Here is a 19,989-nt window from a genome sequence, read left to right as displayed (position 1 = left end):
GGTACCTGCTGACCAGACTGATCCTAAAAGGGGTGGGTGGGTAGGAAGCAAGATCAGACCTGATTAGTACAGGGATAGGAGGAATGTGCTAGATAGGATAGGAAACCCCAAGGCTGTTATTTAGGCTTGGGAATAAAAGATCCAACGAAAAGGCAACAGCAAGCCATTTCCATGATGTTGCCAAAAAGATTGGCAGGGAATCTTTACTTTCATTTTTTTTTTTTTTTTTTTTTTTTTTTTTGCCTAGAGGTTATTGCTACTTTCAGATGCAGCATTTAGTTAAATTTTGTTTAACTTTTGCTTCAAAATGTTTGATAGGTCATTTTGGGAAAACAATTGTTGGGGATATTTTTTTTTAAAAAAAATATCAAATATTTTTTTTTAAAATCCTCAGAATCAACAGTCTGAGAGGTCAGCGGCTGTTTCCAGGTCCATTGGGGACACTGAGATTGAGTTATAAAGTTACTTCTTTCTTGGATTTACTATGTTGCCTCTCTTTCTCCAAAAAAGCTCAAGGCAGTGTGGTTTGGCTCACTTCTCATTTAATCCTCGGAACGAACCAGTGAGTGGCTTAAAGTCACCAAATGAGTTTATGGGGACTTGAATTATGGAGATTCGATCCTTTGTTTTTGACTCTCCAAAAAGTATTGCAGTTCTGTCCATTACTGCAATATTGAAAATGACCTAAGAACAACTGAATCTTAGTAAAGGATCGGGATAAGCAAATTTATCTATAGTGTCCCATAGAAAAAAGAAGAAGAAAATGCAGTATGATAACCATCCAGATCACTTACCAAAATTATCCTGGATTGTCTGTTTTCAGGTAAATCCAGATGGGTGCTCAGTCTGTCTGTTTTATGACCATCTCCCTGCAACACAGAGATAAAACAGGGCAGTACAGCACTAAAAGCCACCTTGGGGACTTTCCACCTGATGCTAGGGAACAGTAACTGAGTTCTCATAGCAATAATAAACTCGTCTTTTTGGCTGGTTGATTTCAGAGAGCAGGTGAGAAACTAGCATAACTGAATCTTTCTTTCCTTCCCTCCTCTCTGTATAAAAGACCTGCCCCCCCCAAAAAAAAACCCTCCCTCAATTTTGAAAATAAATCAGGCTAGAATTCTCTCTACCACCTAATTTTCATTGCAGAAAAGTATGCATTTGCCATACCCTCAAACATTCTGGACTAGAGATGATGCAGGGAAAATGACCATTGGCTTCAGGGAATGAACTGTCATTTGGTAAAATGGGTCATAAGTGTTTAAAGATGGTGGAGAATGGCACACCTACAGTATGCTGGAGATGACCGTGTTCTCTTGTCCTGGATTTGTAGTATAATAAATCCTTCTTGGGGCATCAGGATATTTTGAATTAGCCTTGCCACTAGTTTCTACTCAGAGAAAGCATCTGCCCACCTGTCTGTGGATTTACAAAGCAGGAAAAATGTCTCTCCCTTCAGGCTACTTGATGTAACAATACCCTATTGTCTATCTTTATTCTGACAAATGATTAGCTGTCCTATTCCCTAAGCCCAAGAGTTCCCCCTTGAGGGTGATAGCATGATAACCACTAGGCTTTCTTTCCTTAACAGGGAAACCAGTTCTGTGCCGCAGGATTCCAAACTGCTGGAAAACTATCGTTCACTGGTCCTTTTGCTGCATCAGAAGGATCTTGAAATTCAAGGGCTGAAGAGTGCTGCCCAAAAGACTCCAGATGACCGACTGAGTTACATTTTACAGGAAATTGTGAAGTCAAAACATAAAGGACTGTGGAAGAAGTGAGTTCCAGGTGGTTGGGCTTTCCAAAAACCTGCACTTTGTCCAGCCCAAAACACAGACAAGTATGAAAACGTGTCTTGCCCAATTACAGGTAGTCCTTGACTTATGACCACAATTGATCCCAAACTTTCTGTCTCTAAGCAAGGCAATTATTAAGTGAGTTTTGCACTATTTTATGACCTTTTTTGCCACAGTTGTTAAGTGAATTGCTGCAGAAGTTAAGTGAATCATGTGGCTTCCCTCATTGATTTTGGTTGTCAGGAGCCTGCTAAGGTCACAAATGGCGATCTCCCAGGACAGTGCCATAGTCATAAATGAATGCCAGTTGCCAAGAGCCCAAATTTTGATCACATGACCACAGGGATGCTGCATCATCATACTGTCATGAGTGTGAAAAGGGTCATAAGTAACTTTTTCCAATGCCATTGTAACTTCAAATGGCCACTAAATAAATGGTTGTAAGTTGGGGACTACTTGTATAGATTACCAGAACGCCATGTCACTGTCATTATCAAGGGCAATAGTGACAGGGGTGGGAATTACAGAGTGGTGACGATGTAAGGCTTGGCCCAGGGGAAGTGACATTGTGTCATAAAATGTGGGGTGGTTTGTATTGCACCATAAGTCAACAGGAGGGAGCAGGGCTGGCCTCTGTGTCTTGTGAGCTTTCTCCCTGTAGAAGTTGTCCAGGAGCATAACAATGCTTAAATAGCTTGTCTCTGGCCTGTCTCATTTAATTTTATTTCACATAATAGTCACCTAGATCAGAGGTCCCCAACCTTTTGGGCACCAGGGACAGTTCTGGGGAGAGAGGTTCTTCTGTGGACCAGAGGGTGCGTGGTTTTGTGTGCTGCCTGCATCCCATGGATGGGACTTTGCTTGTTTGTGCAGACCAGTTGCTGGCATGCCACGGCCCGGTACTGGTCCAAGGACCGGGGGTTGGGGACCGCTGACCTAGATATCTTGGGGGGGGGGAATTTCCATAGGCACAGTAACCTCTTCACAGCTGGTCCTAACAACTGATATTAGAGACATGCAGTCTGGGGAATTGAATATATGGACATGTTTGGAGATAGCTACACAAGGTAAATCAGAAGAATGACTGCTGGAGAAAAATCCTTCCTTGAAATTCTTAATTACTCCTACTCAGCGGGAATAATTGGATGTAGAAAGTTTGTCCAGCTCAGACGAGTATATCCCATTTGTTAGGATTTTGATAAATGTTTGAGCCACTGATAACAATGAGTGATAAACACTGTTATGTTTCTGTTACAGGAAACTTTAGCTTTCTGTATGGTTGTCATTTCATATGATTGTTTACAAGAGCAATGAGGATGCTATTTGCAGGGAAAATGCCATTTCATTCGTGTGTGTGTGTGTGTGTGTGTGTGTGTGTGTGTGTGTGTGTGTGTATCCATCCATCCCACAATATATTTGAGTGATGTTTAGGCAAATTGAAAAATTGTGATGCATGCAACAATAGAAAGCACACTGTAAGAGAAGATTTCTAATTTTCGTATAGCGAATGTGTAATAATTTTTTATCTATTGCCTAATAAATTGATTCTGGAAAAGGATTTTGTAAAATATTCTGGCTTGGCCTTCTAGTATGATTAATCTGCTTGCCTTTCTCAAATGCCACTTAAGACTTGGTTCTAAGTTGTACATTTTAGATCTGGCAGTTAAGTAAGGTTTTATGCAGCGTTGGGGCTATAGCGTTTTGGAAAAAATCCTGCAACAGATGACATTAATCTTGCAGAGCTGATGTCACAAAGAAGCAAGCCATAATCAGTACTTGAACAAAGCTTCTGGGGTTCTCACAAAGCATTGCTTTTTACTAATGTGACATGCTCATCAGTATTCAATTTTAATTTTTTTCCTCACCTTTATGGGTCACAAGTATCTGTTTAGCATATAATTATTATTCAGAGCCTTCACCATTCTAAATAAAAGTATATGAATGACATCTCAAGTGGATACTAGCTGATCATGTCGGCCATCAAGCAAGTATGATTAATGGATGTAGTTACCATGGACACTGACTGTTGTACACCAGTACGTGGTTAAAGAGGAGAGTTGTCATTGTTAACAGTATAAGAAACCAGTTGACTAAAGAGCTCTGTTTTTTCTTTCTTTGAAAAGAATACACAAAATAGATGTTATCCGTTAGAAGAATTACACATCTTCCACAGTAGAAAACTTTTGTGAGATGTGGAATTCTTTTTCAGATAAGATGGAGCTGCAATTGAAGAGGAAATACAAATATACATGGGGTATACCTGTGCACTGTATTTATTTTCCCCAACATTTGTGTTGTATCAAAATCTGTTCTGAGCCTAGACATAATCTTGAAGAAACCTTCATGATAGAAGGCAGAAAATATGAGGGTGAAGAGAAACGTTCTGTACAAAACAGAAGAGGAAAAACTGAGATATTGTTAGTGTACGTTCATTTTAAAAAAATGCTACACAATTTCTAGGAGTACAATTTGGAGCAGCCTTGTGGTCCTGGCTAATAGTATTGCATCTGCTGTCATCATCCATTGAGCCTTAGAAAATGATTGCCAGCTTATATGTAACAACTAAACACAGCAGTCCATCTCTGTTGGCTAGGTTCTCCATAGCAAAACAGTGGGTTTAATGTGCATTCTGTTTCTTTCGCTAATATACCGGTATTTATTTTCCTTTAAAAATGAGAACTTCTTCGCATTGTATGTAATTCAAGCAAAGAAGTCTGGCCCTGTCAGCTGGAGAGAATCCTTTATTATTTATAAAGGATTATTTATTATTATGCTCATCTGGAGATTTTGAATTAACCTCAATGAAGTTTGAAGTGGCATTATTCTAGCAGTAAGCCCCACTGAATCTTACAATTTGTTTCTGAAGCATATACTGTAGTGCCTTCATTGATTTAATGGTGATAACTACAGTTTTGTCCTTTTTAAACAAAATATCTTTACTTTCAGGCTCCCAGAATTCCCCAGCCATCTTAAAGTTGCTGAGATGGAGAAACCCTGCTTTAGGGGGTCCCATAATTGCATGGCATGCTTTTCAGGGGCTGCAGAGAAAAACAACGAGGATAGTTTCCACCATATTTAACCTATAAAAAAAACTGTGCCAGATCCAAAAGGACCAGAAGGACCCCTTTGCTGGATCAAAGATGGGGTTCAGCTCAATGTTTGCACCTATTTCAGTGATATAAATCAGGAGCTTTGGGGAATTCTATTTAATCCTGGGTGATATGGGCTATGGCACTGACTTTGCCATTGTCAGTTCTCTACTCTCCCACAGTTTTTTTTTTTTAAAAAAAATAATGGAAGAGTAACTCTGCATGGATTACACAAACTCTTGTGGTTTCCCATCCCCCCAACCGGTTCACAAGTACCAGTACATTATCATATGTATGGTCCCTGAGAATGTTGGGCTTCACCCAAGGAGGCTATGAGGAAATAATTTAAGGATGTAGCCCTTTGATGAAGTATGTCTATGGAAATTCTTGGATGAAGTAGTTTTATTAAAGATATTAGCAGAGCTGTAACTAGAGCAGAAAAACAGGAACGGCCAACTACAAACCTCAAAGACATGTGGATATAGATAAGAAAGAGCTTTTCCACACTGTAGCCTTCATCTCCCTGCCTCCTCTACATAAACAGGTGACAATGAAGCTTGCTTAATCCTGTCTCCATTTTGGCCGCAGTGAAGGCAAAGCCTTTTGCTTAAACTACAGTTAATACAGACTTTGATTGATGGATTCTCTTGCTGCTTTTCCTCTCCCATCAACAGCAGGAAAGCAACAGATTGCTTTCCCTTCTGTGGGCAGGTCCCCTAACTACTTACTGGTGATAAACACACAGCCTATTACAGTTCTTCTTTTCAAAGATAATTTTTATTAAATTTTGACAATTTTACAAAAAAAAAAAAAAACAATCTTCCCCCCAACCTCCCCAACCCTCCCCCGACCTTCCCAGAGCTGGATATAGGCTTAATTAGAATTTCATCAAAAAATCTTAAAAAAAAATATAAACCATAAATATATCTAACATTAGTTAAAAATCTAAATACATTAATTAGAAAAATTATAAAATGATTAACAATAGTATATATATAAAAGAAACATAAATACAAAAGATAAATATTTAAAAAAGAAAAGAATGAAAAAAGGGAAAAAAGAAGAACAAAAAAAAGAAAGAAAAAAAAACCAAAATATTCCATTTTAAATATAAATTGTTAAAAAACTAAATATTTTTTTATATCTAACTTATATTGCATAAAATCTATCCATTTTTTCCATACCACAACATACTTCTCTTGCGATTGATCCTTCAAAAAAGCCGAAATCTTTGCCATTTCCGCCAAATAGGAAACTTTAAGAAACCACTCTTGCAAAGTAGGCAAAGATTCCTTCTTCCAACATTGCCTACTAACAACCTTGCGGCTGTAATTAAATTTAACATCAGTGTAGTCTCCTTAATATCACAATCAATAACGATACCTAACAAAAACAATTGTGGGGTAAATTTTACCCTCCTTCTAAAAATTCTTTGAATGTTCCACCATATCTTAATCCAAAAGGCTTTTATATTTTTACACGACCACCAAATATGATAATAAGTAGCATCCAAACATCCACATCTCCAACATTTAGGCTGTAAGTCAGGATACATATGAGACATTTTTTGTGGATCAAGGTGCCATCTGTAAAACATTTTATAAAAGTTCTCCCTTAAATTCTGGGCTTGTGTAAATTTAACATTTCTCACCCAAATAGTTTCCCAAGTATCTAATAAAACTGGTTCACCAAAATTTTGTGCCCATTTAATCATACATTCTTTAACTAATTCTGCTTCTGAATCCAATTCTATTAACACCCCATAAATTCTCTTAATATGAGTTCGTCTTTGATCTTTTACTTGTTTAAAAAAATTCTCATCTTCTCTAAGCAAACCCACATTGCAATCTACCTTCCACCTATCCACAATTTGTCTATACTGAAACCATGAATATATAATATTTTCTTGTGCTAAATCCTCCATAGATTTTAACTGCCAATTTTTACCATCCCATCTAAGTAATTGTGCATAAGAAACACTATCCATCTTAACTCCTCTCCTTATCCCCTCTATCGCATGCCATGGCATGGCCCATAATGGAATTTTAGAATCAGTTCTATAATATTTCCTCCAAACCCGAAGTAAAGAAATCCTTATAATATGAGATTTAAAAACCCTATCAACCTTTTTATTAAAAATTAAATAGGCATGCCATCCAAAAAGTAAATCCCAACCCTCCAAGAGGAGTATTTCTGCATTTGTTAAATTAACCCAATCACTAATTAATGTTAAGACCACAGCATCATAATACAATTTCAAGTTCGGTACCTTGAGTCCACCTTTCTCACGAGTATCTTGCATAATTTTAAATTTTACTCTTGGCTTTTTCCCTGCCCAAATAAATTTGTTAATACCTTTCTGCCATTCATTTAAATTAACCTTGTTCTTTACGATAGGTATCATTTGAAATAGAAAAAGAAACTTTGGCAGAACATTCATTTTAATCACCGCAATTCTTCCCAGAAGAGATAATTGCAACTTCTCCCAATTTTTCAAATCTCTTTGTATCTTGACCCACAGCTTTTCATAATTATTTTTATACAATTTTGCATTAGAGACAGATAAAGTAACCCCCAAATATATTACCTTATCAACAACCTCAAAATCTGTCAAATTAACCAAAGTCTGCTTATCAAGATTGGTCATATTTTTAGGTAATATTTTAGTCTTATTATTGTTAATTTTAAAACCCGAAACCCGTCCATATTGATGTATCAATTGTAATAACTCTACTACAGAATGAATAGGTTGTGATAGGGTAACAACCAAGTCATCTGCAAAAGCTCTTAATTTATATTCTTTTTTATTGACTTCTATTCCTTTTATTTGCTGTGATTCTCGGATTTTAATCAGCAATATTTCCAAAGTTAAAACAAACAGCAGTGGTGACAATGGACATCCCTGTCTAGTCCCTTTTTCTATTGTAAAAACCTCTGACAAACCCCCATTAACTATAAGTTGTGCCGTTTGTTTTTGATAAATAACACCAAGAGCTTGTAGAATTTTTCCTCCAAAATTCATTTTCTCAATTAATCTTAACATAAATTGCCAATTCAATTGATCAAAAGCTTTTTCAGCATCTAAAAATATCAATCCTGCGGAAACTTGATTATTTTTATCTAAATATTCTAATAAATTAATGATTTGTCTAACATTATTCTTCATATACCTTCCAGTTATAAAACCTGTTTGGTCTGTGTGTATGACATGATGCAAAACCCTCATGAGCCTATTGGCTAAAATTTTCGCAAAAATCTTATAATCTACATTTAAAAGAGATATAGGTCTATAATTCTTTGGTAAAGTAAGGTCTTGATCTTCTTTTGGAATTAAAGATATAAAGGCTCTACCCCATGACGGGGGAATCTCTGAACCCTGTAATATATTATTAAAAAGTTCTCTTAAAGGTTGAACCATCTCTTGTGTCAAAGTTTTATAATAAATAGATGTCAGGCCATCCGTACCCGGTGCTTTACCTAATTTTAATTCTTTAATCACCATCTCAATTTCCTCATTAGTAATCAAACCATTAATTTCTTGTTTCTGATCTTCTGTTAATTTAGGGAAGTTGGCTTCATTTAAGTAGTTATCTATATCTAAAACCTGTACTTTAGTACTCTTGTATAATTTTTGATAATAATCTAAAAAAGATTTCTTAATCAACTCCTTCTGATATACCAATTTACCATTATAATTTATTTTATCTATAATTCTCTGTCTCTGTTTCTTTCTCAATTGATATGCCAACCATCTCCCTGGTTTGTTAGCATTACAAAATGTATTTTGTTTCATATACAATAGATTAGTTGCAGTTTGATCAGCCATCAGCATATTAAATTGTGATTTAAGCAAATTTATAGATTCTTTAACCTTCTCATCTGTAGGATTTAAAATCAAAGTTTTTTCTTTTAATTTAATCTCATATTCCAATTCCTTACGTTTCTGAATCTGCTTCTGTCTATGAGCATTATTCATTTGTATCAAAATCCCTCGCATAAAGGCTTTACCTGCATCCCATACCATAGACATTGAAGTTCCCTTATGCATATTTAAAACAAAATAATCCTTTAAATGCTCCTTTAATTTTTGGACATTCTTTTCTTGTCTGAATAAGTTTTCATTCATCCTCCACGATCTCCTCTCCTCTTTTTCGTCGACCAACTCCATCCAAACTGGACTATGATCCGTCAATGTCCTAGGAAAAATTTTAACGTTCTTTACCCTGAAAAATAAATCAGTTGTAATCAAGAAGAAGTCAATTCTTGAAAAAGATTGGTGTCTATCTGAAAAGAAGGTGAAATCTCTCTCCTCCTGATTGCGTTCATGCCAATAATCTCTCAGCTCCCAGTCCTCTTTCAACTCAAAGAAGGCTTTAGGTAATTTAGCCTGTTTGAAAGAAGTAGAAGATCCCTTTTTGTCTCTTTGAGTATCTAACACACCATTCCAGTCTCCCATTAATATAACAGATCTGTAGTCCAACAAAGTTAATTTCTGATGTAGCAGTCTATAAAATTGTTCCTGTTGTTGATTTGGTGCGTACAATCCCACTATAAGTACTTTCTTGCCATATAAGGCAATTTCAATCATAACATATCTCCCTTGAAGATCAGATTCTACCAAACAGGCTGATAGGTTTTGCTTAACATAAATAACTATTCCTCCTTTTTTCCCAGGAGCAGAAGATACAAAATGAGATCCCAAACCAGCATTAACTAGATATTTTTGATCTTTAAGTATAATATGTGTTTCCTGCAAACAAATAATATCATTATTGTGTTGCTTTAGGTAATGAAAGATTTTCTTTCTCTTTTGAGGGGAATTAAGGCCATTAGCATTCCAGGTCAGGAACTTTACCATCTCCCTTAACCAGAAGCCTGGAGAAGACTGCTTGAAGATCTGCCATTGAAGAATGTGCTGCAGAACTCTTGGATCTTGCTCCTCCCACCGGCAGTGAAACAATTTCTTGAAGAGATTCTTTAACTTCTTTCTTCTGTTGTTCCTTTTCCTTACATCTATGTGCTGCACGGGTCATTCTTTGCTCTTTGATCTCTGTTTGTCGCGACCATTCCGCCTGTAGCTTTCCAGCAACCATCACACCTAATCCTTCAGACTGCTGTTCCGCCTCTTTGTCATCCAAACCTTTCTGCATCATAGATGATGGTGAGCCTGCTCCCAGGACCGAACTGTAAAACTCCTTTGCTTTAGTAACTGTGTTAAGTCTATAATGCGTCCCCGCATGGCTCAGGACAATACCCATCGGAATCTCCCATCTAAATGGCATCATTCTTTTTTAAAGCTCATTAGCTAAAAAAGCAAAGTCTTCTCTCTTTCTTAAAATTTTAGATGGAATCTCCTTTAAAATAATAACATCTTGAGCAGCAATCTGGAATCTCTTATTATAGAAAGCTTGTATGATTTCATTACGCAGAGATCTCTTTGCAAAGTAAATCACCACATCTCTTGGTAAATTTTTTTGTTTTGCGACCCAGGAGTTAATTCTGTAATTTTTTTCCACTTCTCTAAACATCTCTTCTTTATTTCTATTCAAAATAACAGCTAGGTCATTTACCACAATCTCTGTCAGGTCCTGCTGCATGTCCTCTTTCAGCCCCCTAATTCTTAAAGAATATTCCATTTCCCTATACTGAAACATAACAATATCATCTTGTGAAATTTCCATCTTTTTTTCCATGCCTTCAAACTTGTCTTCCAGAATGTCAACCTTGTCTGCGACCTCTTCCACTCTAGAGTCTAGCTTCTCAACCACAGAAGCAAGTCCTGTTAATGCCATAACTATATCTTGCCTCAGAATAGTATTGTTCTGCTCCAAAAGCTCCTTCATTTCCCCTCTGATTTGGATTTTATTCTGCTCTAAAACCTCCTTCATTTCCCCTCTAATTTGAGATACAGCATTTCCCATTATATCTTTCATATCTTGTACCGTTATTGTTGGCAAAGGAGGAGAAGGTGGTGGTGTAGCTTTAGGTTGTTGTGCTGGTAGAATCGCAGGAGAAGAAGCCACCTTTGGGACTGTAGAAGCTACTTGTCTCTTTGAAGCCATTTTTTAAAAACAAAAAACAAAAGATCTTCTTTCTTCCTTCTTAAAAAAAGAAAAGCAATAAAAAATATCCTCAAAAAGAATAAAAAAAACAAAGGAGAGTTTAAAAAATCTGAAATCCAGCTTTTAAAAAAAGGAAAAAAGTTTAAAAGAAAGCTATATAGTCCATAACGTTCCGTTTGACTCACTTTCTTCCGGGGAAAAAAAAACAAAACTTTCAAATCACCATTTTACTTTCACTCTCCACCCAAACAAAAAAAAAAGAGAAAAAGAAAATCAACCTAAACTAAAAATCAAATAAAAACCAATAAGTTCAATCCTTTACCCAGCTGTCCGTTTTAAAAATAACTCACCAAGTTTCTTTAAGCATGGAGGTGATAGCAGCGTTTTGCTTTGTTCCCAAAGGAACAAAGACAGCTGGGAGGTGGAGGCAACCCGAACTCCGAGGGAGTTCTCTTTTCACCCCCCAAGAAAAAAAATTCCTGGGGGGTTTGAGAGGCTCTACCTCTATTTGGGTGATTCTCTTCCCCCCCCCCTTCGCCCGGGAGGGGGATTTCGAGCCGTGGGACAGCTGGTATCTGTTGCGCTCCGCGGTTCTCACGCTCTCCCAGGAGGACGGCTAGAAGGTAGCCGCCATCATCGACGCTATCCACCGGAAGTCTCCTATTACAGTTCTTCTTGTCCGTTGGAATGGAAGAGAAAATTGGGCAGAACTCTTGTTCATTTCAAGCAGCTAAAAAAAAACCAACATTGACCACCAAAACAAATGGCCCTCATTCCATGCTGAGTCTAATGAAAAATAATAATAATAAACAGAAAGATGCCCAGCTTTTCTCTTCTACTGAACCAGTGGGGAACAAGCTCAAGGTCTAGCTTTTCGTGATAAATAGTAGGAGATAGTTGTCAAAAGGAGACAGTGGGTGTGCCTATCACAGTACACACCAGCCAACTGAAATCAAGGGATTTGTGTAAGATGAATGAAGCCCACCAGGCTTGTACCAGTAGAAAGCCAGGGAGGGGGAGAGAAAAATGTTGATATGGAGCAAAAAAAAAAAAAACTCTGGTGGCGTTTGCCTTCTTAACAGTCTTGGGGCAGGCTGAGGCTTGAGGGAGGAAGGTGATCTAGAAACATGAAATAAAATAAATTTTAAAAATGTATAAAATATTTATATAAATAAAAAAAATTAAAAAATCATCCAGTCCTGTTACCTAAAGCTGTAGGTGGCCTATCCTTCTGCAGACAGGAAGTATGGATTGGCCCATAATTAGTCCACTATTCAAATCTTATGTTTCTTTCCCCCCCCCCAATGCAGGGGTGTCAAACTCAATTTCATTGAGGGCTGCATCAGCATTGCGGTTGCCCTCGGGGGCCCAGCTGGGTGTGGCCAGGGTGGGTGTGGCCTACTGGGTGGGTGTGGATGGAGTGGGTGTGGCCTACTGGGTGGGCATGGCCAGCTCTATATCATTCGCGTCAAGGGTGCCTGTGGGGGCCTGGGCAGGAGTGGGACAGATCTGAGGGTCTCTGGCAGAAGGGGGTGGGACCAGGGCAAGTGCCAAGGCATGGTCCACTGGAGGAGCCTCACTGTTCCTCTCAGGCTATGTGGGGGGGAGCTGGATGGTGGTGCGGGCTGCCAGGAGCCCTGGACAGCAGAGGTCAAATGCCCAGCCTGGCCCTCGAGCACCCGCAGCACCAAGCCCAGCCCTATTTCCCCAAGGGGGTGCCCAGCTGCACTTACCTCCTCCTCAAGGCTGCTGCTGCTGCTGCTGCTGTGCTCACTCTCCTTACCTAGGTTGCTCATGATGGGTACAAGGGCAAACTCAGAGGGAGGCCCATTCCCTCTCCATGAGAGGAGACCCAGCTTTGTATCCAAAGCTTCCTTAGCAATAGGATGGGAGACCCCCAGGATAGGCCAGGAGGAGGGGGCAAGGAGATGGTGAAAGGGCAGTAGGGCAGGACTAAGGCAGGACTTTCCTCAGATTCTCCCTCTCCTTCTTTCCTTTCTTCCTTCCTAAGTACAGAGTGGTGGGAAAATATTTGAGATGAGAGAGGGAGAAAAACAGACAAGAAAAGCAGCTGGGGAGGTGTCACCCTTTGTGAGGAATGAAGAAATGCATCATCGCCTGGAAGTGGCCAGCACATGGCCCTCACCTACTTCACATATCTGGCTTGGTGGGCTCTGGGGGAGGGGATGCCGTGAGCAGCATGATAGTCAACATTACCTGCGCCATGCTGCCCAGCCCCCAACCTGCCCGGTTTTGGCAGGCAGTGGGGCGCTTTCCTCAAAGTGCCAAGAGGCTGAACCGGGCAGTGTGAAGTTCGCCAGCTTTGCACCTTGTTGCCTGGTGAAACTAGGCAGGCTGGGGGCTAGGCAGCATTGCACTTCTCATCAGATTCGCACCACCTGGCTCAGCTCTTGGCACTGTGAGGAGAGCGCCCCACCGCCTGCTGAAACCAGGCAGGCTGGGAGCTGGGCGGCCTTGCATTTCTTTTTGGATTTGTGCTGCCCGGCTCAGCCTCTTGGCACTGTGAGAAGAGCTCCCGGTTGCCTGCCGAAACCCCTCCTCCAGAGCGAGGGCCATTTGCTGGCCACTTCCAGGCAATGGTGCATTTCTTCATTCCTCACAAAAGGTGACACCTCCCCAGCATGCACCCAGGGGGTGGGGCCGACGCGGCAGGGGCTGGTTTCTCGCTGTTTCCAGGCGGCCTTGTGGAACTAAGACTGAATGTGTTTCAGCATAGATGGCCACCACAAAATTGTACATTGGCTCCCAGCCGGCCTGGGCCAGGGCCAAAACAGTGGGGGCCATTCCCTCACTGTTTCCAGGATGGCTTCGCAGGCCACATGAAACCATTTTGCTGGCCGCATCCGGCCCCTGGGCCTTGTGTTTGACATGTATGCCCTAATGGATTAAAAACCAATCATTTCTTCACCAGAGGAAACATCTCTGGATTGTTAATATAATGGATCCACTTAGTCTCAGCTTTCTGCATCTGACCTTGGTCCTTCTAGCCCTCAGAATCCAGGGAAAATCATATTTATAGGATAGAACAGCTTTCTCCAGCTGCTTACTCAATTTCTAATGTCTAATGAAGAATATCTTCTTTATAGGTATCGTCTCTATTTTAGTTATAATGATGATGAGTGCAATGTTGGAAAAACTCAAGGACAGCTTAGGAATAGATCACTATGTGGTTGCTTAGAGTCAAAAATGATTTCATGGCACTCTCTCTATTTTAGTGCCCTTCAGATGTGTATGGAACCACATAGACAATAGCAATTGTTGGAAAATATTTGGAAAATACCAGAAAATTTTAGTATCTGAATTACTAAGTACACCCCAAAGAACAAACGAAATTACCAATTTTATGTTAAGCAAAAACATTGTTTTTTATTCCAGAATAGTTATATAAAAAAATGTTATTTTTAGGAGCCCTAGTGAAGAAGCCCTTCAAAAAGAAGTAGATCGATTGAATGCCGACCTGAATGCTGTTAAGGAGGATTATGCACAGGTAAATGAGCATCCAGCAATATTTGCCTGAAGACGGATACCACGGATATAGCTGTACTTTGAGTGGGAATTTGAATACAGGTTTCCTTGATCCAAGTTCAGTATACACTACCCTTTTTTTTCTTCCTAGCATTTTCCTATCAGTCCAGGATCTGCTTTGTTTGGATCAATTAAATGTTAATCCATTGGATGCAACAGCTTATCACCTGTGTCTGACATTGTGGGCTGGGAGAGTATGACTGGCCCAAAGTCACACAGCCATTTTTCAAACTGAACGTGGAACTAGAATTCATAGTCTCCTGGTTTCTACCTTAATCTTAACCATCACACTAAAATGGCTCCCTCAACTATGATTACTACAGTGTTGCGTAATGTTTTGGTTTTGACATGTTGATCAACGTCCACATGTTCTCATTTGCTTTTGTATGTCTTTTGGAAAAAGGAGATGGAAGATCTGAAAAATAAACTCACAGACTTGAAATTGCACATCAAGAAATTGCATCAGAAAATAAAGACTCTGGGAGTAAAATTAGATGATGAAATTGATTCTGAGTTCGACATTTCTCTGGCTGAAGAGAAAATATTAGCACGTGAGAGCTTTGAGGTAGGAGCTAAAAGGCTTTACCTAACAAATAATGTCTGTATGCATTCTCTATTTCAATTTTATTTTTTTAATAATTAAATAATGTTTTAATTATGATTGGTTTCTTTTATCAGTTTCTGATTTTGCTTGGAGGCGAAATAGCTTTCAAACTGATTGAAATATCTTGTAGAGTACTAACTGCTTATGAAATCTATCTAGGATCTTCTTCGTAATACCTGTGGCTCCCTGTCCAGCCTGAACTTGCAATAATTTTAATTTTTTAAATATTTTTTTAAAAGGATGATTGATAGATCAGTAGATAGACAGAGATAGGTAGACAGACTTGGTGTGATTCATTTGTGCAGTAAGGAAGGAAAATCAAAAAGCTCTTTGAGAACTACTCAGTACTCAGAGGAGTAGGAGAAACCAGATTGGCCTTCAGATAAATGGTGTAAATTCCTGTTGGAGAAATGTATAAATATCCAGCAGTGGCAATAACTGTCTCACCCTATCTGCATGTGACAGCTAAGCAGTGTCAGGCCTGGTTAGCATTTAGGTGGGAGAGCCCCGGGGATGTAGGCTAGACTAGAAAGCCAAAAACTTACCCCCAAAAGGGCAATGGCAAACCATTTCTGTAATCTGTGTGCAGATGAATCACCAATCATTATATGCAACCTGAAGGGCTCTTACCTTTTACTGTTGAAGAAGGCTGGGAGGAAAGGGGGAAAAAAAAGATTGTGGCAAAAGACTAACTAGTGATGACCTTGATGAAGCAGAGCTCTGGGGCAGAGATGAATAACTTGATATACTGTATTTTATTGTAATTCCTAGTTTCAGTCCTGGCAGAAATATGAAAATGATACAACAAAAAAGAAAATAAATAGAACAAACCCCATCACAATTCCACACTGCTAAAAAATCTACTGATATTAAACTGGAAAAATATGGTGTCAGTGAAGATACGTAAGTTATTCCCTCCTCAAATTTATTTTCCCAAGAAAAATACACTATCAGCTTAATAGCAGCATTTACCAGCTTCTTAATTAGGCAACTAGGGCTTCTTCCTATCAAACAGGGCAGGGGTAGGCAACCTTGGCTCTTTTATGACTCGTGGACTTCAACTCCCAGAATTCCTGAGCCAGCTCAGGAATTCTGGGAGTTGAAGTCCACGAGTCATAAAAGAGCCAAGGTTGCCTACCCCTGAAATAGGGAAATAAATATTTGGAAAAAGCATAACTCCTCCTCCTCCTCCTCCTCCTCCTCTTCATGAAAGTTTAATTAGAGATTAAGCCACTTCGCCAATCAATACATCAGTCCTATTAAGGCATTACCAGAACTGAAAAATCTTGCAGAGAAAGAGGGGAAATTCCAGGTCCAGCTGAGTCTCCAAGAAATCACTAGTAAAGACTAGAGGAGAGTCCAATGCTGCTGCTTCTGCCCAAGTCTTCTTCCTGCCCAGCCTAGTCCAAGCATTTGGGGAGTGATTGGAGAAGAACCAACGCAGTCTTCTGCTCGGATGCTAGTAAGCAGATCTTTCCTGCTACTGCTTCTTTTTCCACAAGCAGCTGGAGTAAGGATTGCTAAAGAAAGCTGGCTGTTTCATTTTAATGTGTGCCAATTAGTGTACATTCAAAGTGACAATAAAGTTATTATTCTATTCTATTCTATTCTATTCTATTCTATTCTATTCTATTCTATTCGAGGGAAAGTGAAGAAGGATTCATAGGGAAGGAGAAGGCTTGGAGACACACGATTGCCCCCTGTTGCTAGATTGATAGACAGACAGAAAGAAAATGAAACTGCAGAAGAAAGGGGAAAGAGAAAACGGAGGAAGATTTAATCCCTTTTATAGGAAGGTTCTCCAAGGTTTAAGGAAGGCCAAGAGTGGTGAAACAATGATGCTGCTATTTTGAGCCTATTTCTAAAAGATCTAGGTGGCCAGAAGAAGGAGTTCTAAAGAGACAACTGCCGACATTATGAAGGAAATAAGTACTGTATATTTTACAGTTTTTGACAGAGCAAGCATCCATTGAATGCAGAATCTTGATTGTTTTCAATTAAAGACACACAGGAGACGTTCATTTTGTGCACATTTAACACCAGTTAACACCAGTTGAAGAACAGAGGAAGTGTTGGAAAAGGAAATCTTCTTGAAAAATAGCAGAGGAATTCAAAAATTACCTTTTGTGATGACTAACAAAATGAGCAACTGCGATGTGGAGCTTTGAAGTACCGTAGAAAGGAGCACAGCTTTTCAGGGTTAATCAGAATTACTGATTTAAATGAACTGAACAGAGAGAGCAGTAGAGAAATGCTTTACTAATCCTAATTTTCTTGGAGAGATGGCTGGTAATTTAGGGGTGGGTTATTTTTACAATTCAGTAAAAATACTTGTAATGAAGTATTACACTGAAAAAAGTATCCACCTTTTAGGGGCACCACTGAAGGAGTAATCACTGACTGTTCACCTTTCCATGACTCTCTAGCTCCCCAGTGAAGCCTGCATATACTTAAATCCAAATCTCAAAAAAGGTCAAGTCAAGCAAAGATGCATGTCCCAAGAGGCAGACTAAAAAGTTGTGTCAGCAGCACAATTTGGGCAATCAGGAACAATTTCACCCACATCTCCTAGATGATTCATTATAAATAGGATGTTCTCCATTCTTCTGAGCTTTTCTTCATTAAATGGCAGTTCTGCCATCTTTCTGTTATTTCTGGTACCATTTTGGATCAAAAAAGAGACCATTCCTTTGCTATAGGAACCCTGTTTCAAACTATTTTCCCAAATATTCCCCTTTCTCCTTATATCAGTAACTCCTGTTGATGCATTTCAGCTTTTTCTATCTCACTGGTCCTTTGTGTGGATTCTTGCCCAATCCCATTTTTTGTTGGCTGCCAGATCTCCAAGCTGATCTCTGCTCTGAGACCTGGATCAACCTGAATAGCAGCTGACCAGCAGTTACAGATCAGGTTTCATAGTGAAGCAGAAAACAAAACTCTCTACTGCTTCCTTCCACCGTATTAGATGGCTTTTCAAGAAAATTGGGTCACAGTCCCAAAATTCAAGCTGTTCTTTAATTAATTATATTTACTCATGCATTATTGTCCTTTCAACAAAGAGGCACCTCTTTTTCAACCTTTAACAGGTTGCATTTCCTTGAATGAAAAAAAAAACAGCTTTGATTTTTTTTTTCTCATATGTGTTTGAACCTTGATTTTTTCATTTGTCATTTCTGGAGTGCCTGCATTTTGAGGTCTACAAAAGTCTACAAAAGTTTTTTTAAAAAAAAGCTATTTTGTTTGTTTTGGGCAGAGCATCTACTCATTATGCCACTAAAGTTTCCTCCCCCCCCCCCGGCGCCCCAATCTCCCCACCTCTGAAGTGATAAAATACAGCTCTAGTATACTAAAAGGATGCCAGTTCCTGATGTAGTGCAATCTATGAATCCACCCATCGTAGTTTATTCAGCACACCCTGGTTAAAACAAACCATGAGTGAACACCTTATGTAAACTAGTCAGCATAGCAGAGGCTGATTTGCTTTGCAGACCAGAGATCTCAGCAGGTCAAAAAGTTCTCAGACTCCAAGACCAGGGAAGACACTTGCTGGTGAGGAACAGCTTGGCCAGCCAGAGCAGTTTGCCTCAGAGTGGAAGGACTGACCGATCACCTGACTGCACGTAGGGTAACATCACGTATATCCAGTTGGGTGGCATGTGACAGATTCTGCTTGGCTTTTCTCATGCTAGCGCATCTTTGTTCACTTGAGAAGCAAGTGTGTTTCTACGACAGGCAGTCCTCGACTTACAATCATTCGTTTAGGGACCATTTGAAGTTACAACAGCACAGTGGTGGGATTCAAATATGTGAACAACTGGTTCTCTGTGTGGATGCCTCTTCCGGAAGTCCATTCTGGGCCTGGGCAACAAGAAATTAGCTACTGGTTCTGCCAAAGTGGTGCGAACCAGGTCAATCCCACCACTACAACAACATTGAAAAAAGTTACATATGACTGTTTTTCACACCACTTGTTGCAACATCCGCATGGTCACATCATCAAAATTTGGGCGTTTGGAAAGTGGCAGGTATTTTTGACAGTGGCAGTGTCCTAGGGTCACAATTGTACAACTGCCTTGCTTAGCAATGGAAATTTGGGGCTTAATTGTGGACGTCAGCCGAGCCTCCCTGTACTAAATTCACCTTGTTTAAATCTTTGTGTTCTTTATTGCCTCTATTTCTTTAAGTGAATTCTTATTTATTTCTCTCCCCCTCCAGCCTTTTGTTCAATCATTCTCTGGCTGGCTATTAATATTGCTGAATTTTCTTTGGTTTCCGCACTGATTAATAATCAAGCAGCTGGATTAAAGTTCCATCCATCAACACTAAAGGCCAGGTTGCAGTTGCATCCTATGACCACTAGAGGACACACATTGCTTGTCAAAAGTTGGATCCTTTCCTTCTCCCTTTCTAGTATAAAGTGAACAACTCTGAAGATTCTAGACTACATAGCATTTGCATGCACACACACACACACCCCATCCATAGATGCTCTCATATGATCTGTACCGTGCATCATTACAAATGTTCATAGCCAAGTAATTTTGTTCTGTTTAAACAAGCCCCCAAAGGAAATGAATCCAGTTACAAAACCACTGGAGCAATTCACTAAGATCCAACTAACTCTGAGACGTAACCTGCTATTCTTCAAGAGACTTGTTGACTGCTTTGAAAATAGATAAGATATAAAGCAACCTTGAAACACCATCTGCAAAAAACTCAGCTCATCTCCTCATTTGGTGGACTTTATGACTGTAAGTTTCTCTTTTTTTGAGTTTAATATACTACAATGGAAGAAGAACAGGAATGGATTTCTTCTACAGAGAAAGTACAAGAACAAATTCTTTGTATGTTAAAAGCAATGATCCAAACTCTACGTATAAGTCTGGATATGC

The 19,989-nt window shown here is 39.3% G+C and overlaps 1 protein-coding gene across 1 annotated transcript in view; it reads left to right on the top strand.

Moving 5' to 3' along the window:
* LMNTD2 (lamin tail domain containing 2) overlaps positions 1-19,989 on the top strand; it is a 56,251-nt gene that overhangs the window by 14,256 nt on the left and 22,006 nt on the right. The window contains exons 3-5 of the mRNA XM_039331236.1: positions 1,592-1,777; positions 14,374-14,455; positions 14,897-15,058. Of these exons, the coding sequence (XP_039187170.1) occupies positions 1,592-1,777; positions 14,374-14,455; positions 14,897-15,058 (430 nt within the window). The remainder of the gene's footprint in view (positions 1-1,591; positions 1,778-14,373; positions 14,456-14,896; positions 15,059-19,989) is intronic.

The sequence above is a fragment of the Crotalus tigris genome, unplaced genomic scaffold, assembly GCF_016545835.1.
Source record: "Crotalus tigris isolate CLP2741 ecotype Arizona unplaced genomic scaffold, ASM1654583v1 scf7180000024436.1354646, whole genome shotgun sequence".
Taxonomy (NCBI): Eukaryota; Metazoa; Chordata; class Lepidosauria; order Squamata; family Viperidae; genus Crotalus; species Crotalus tigris.
The sequence above is the reverse complement of the archived record's forward strand: the minus strand, read 5'-3'. Positions and strand labels throughout refer to the sequence as shown.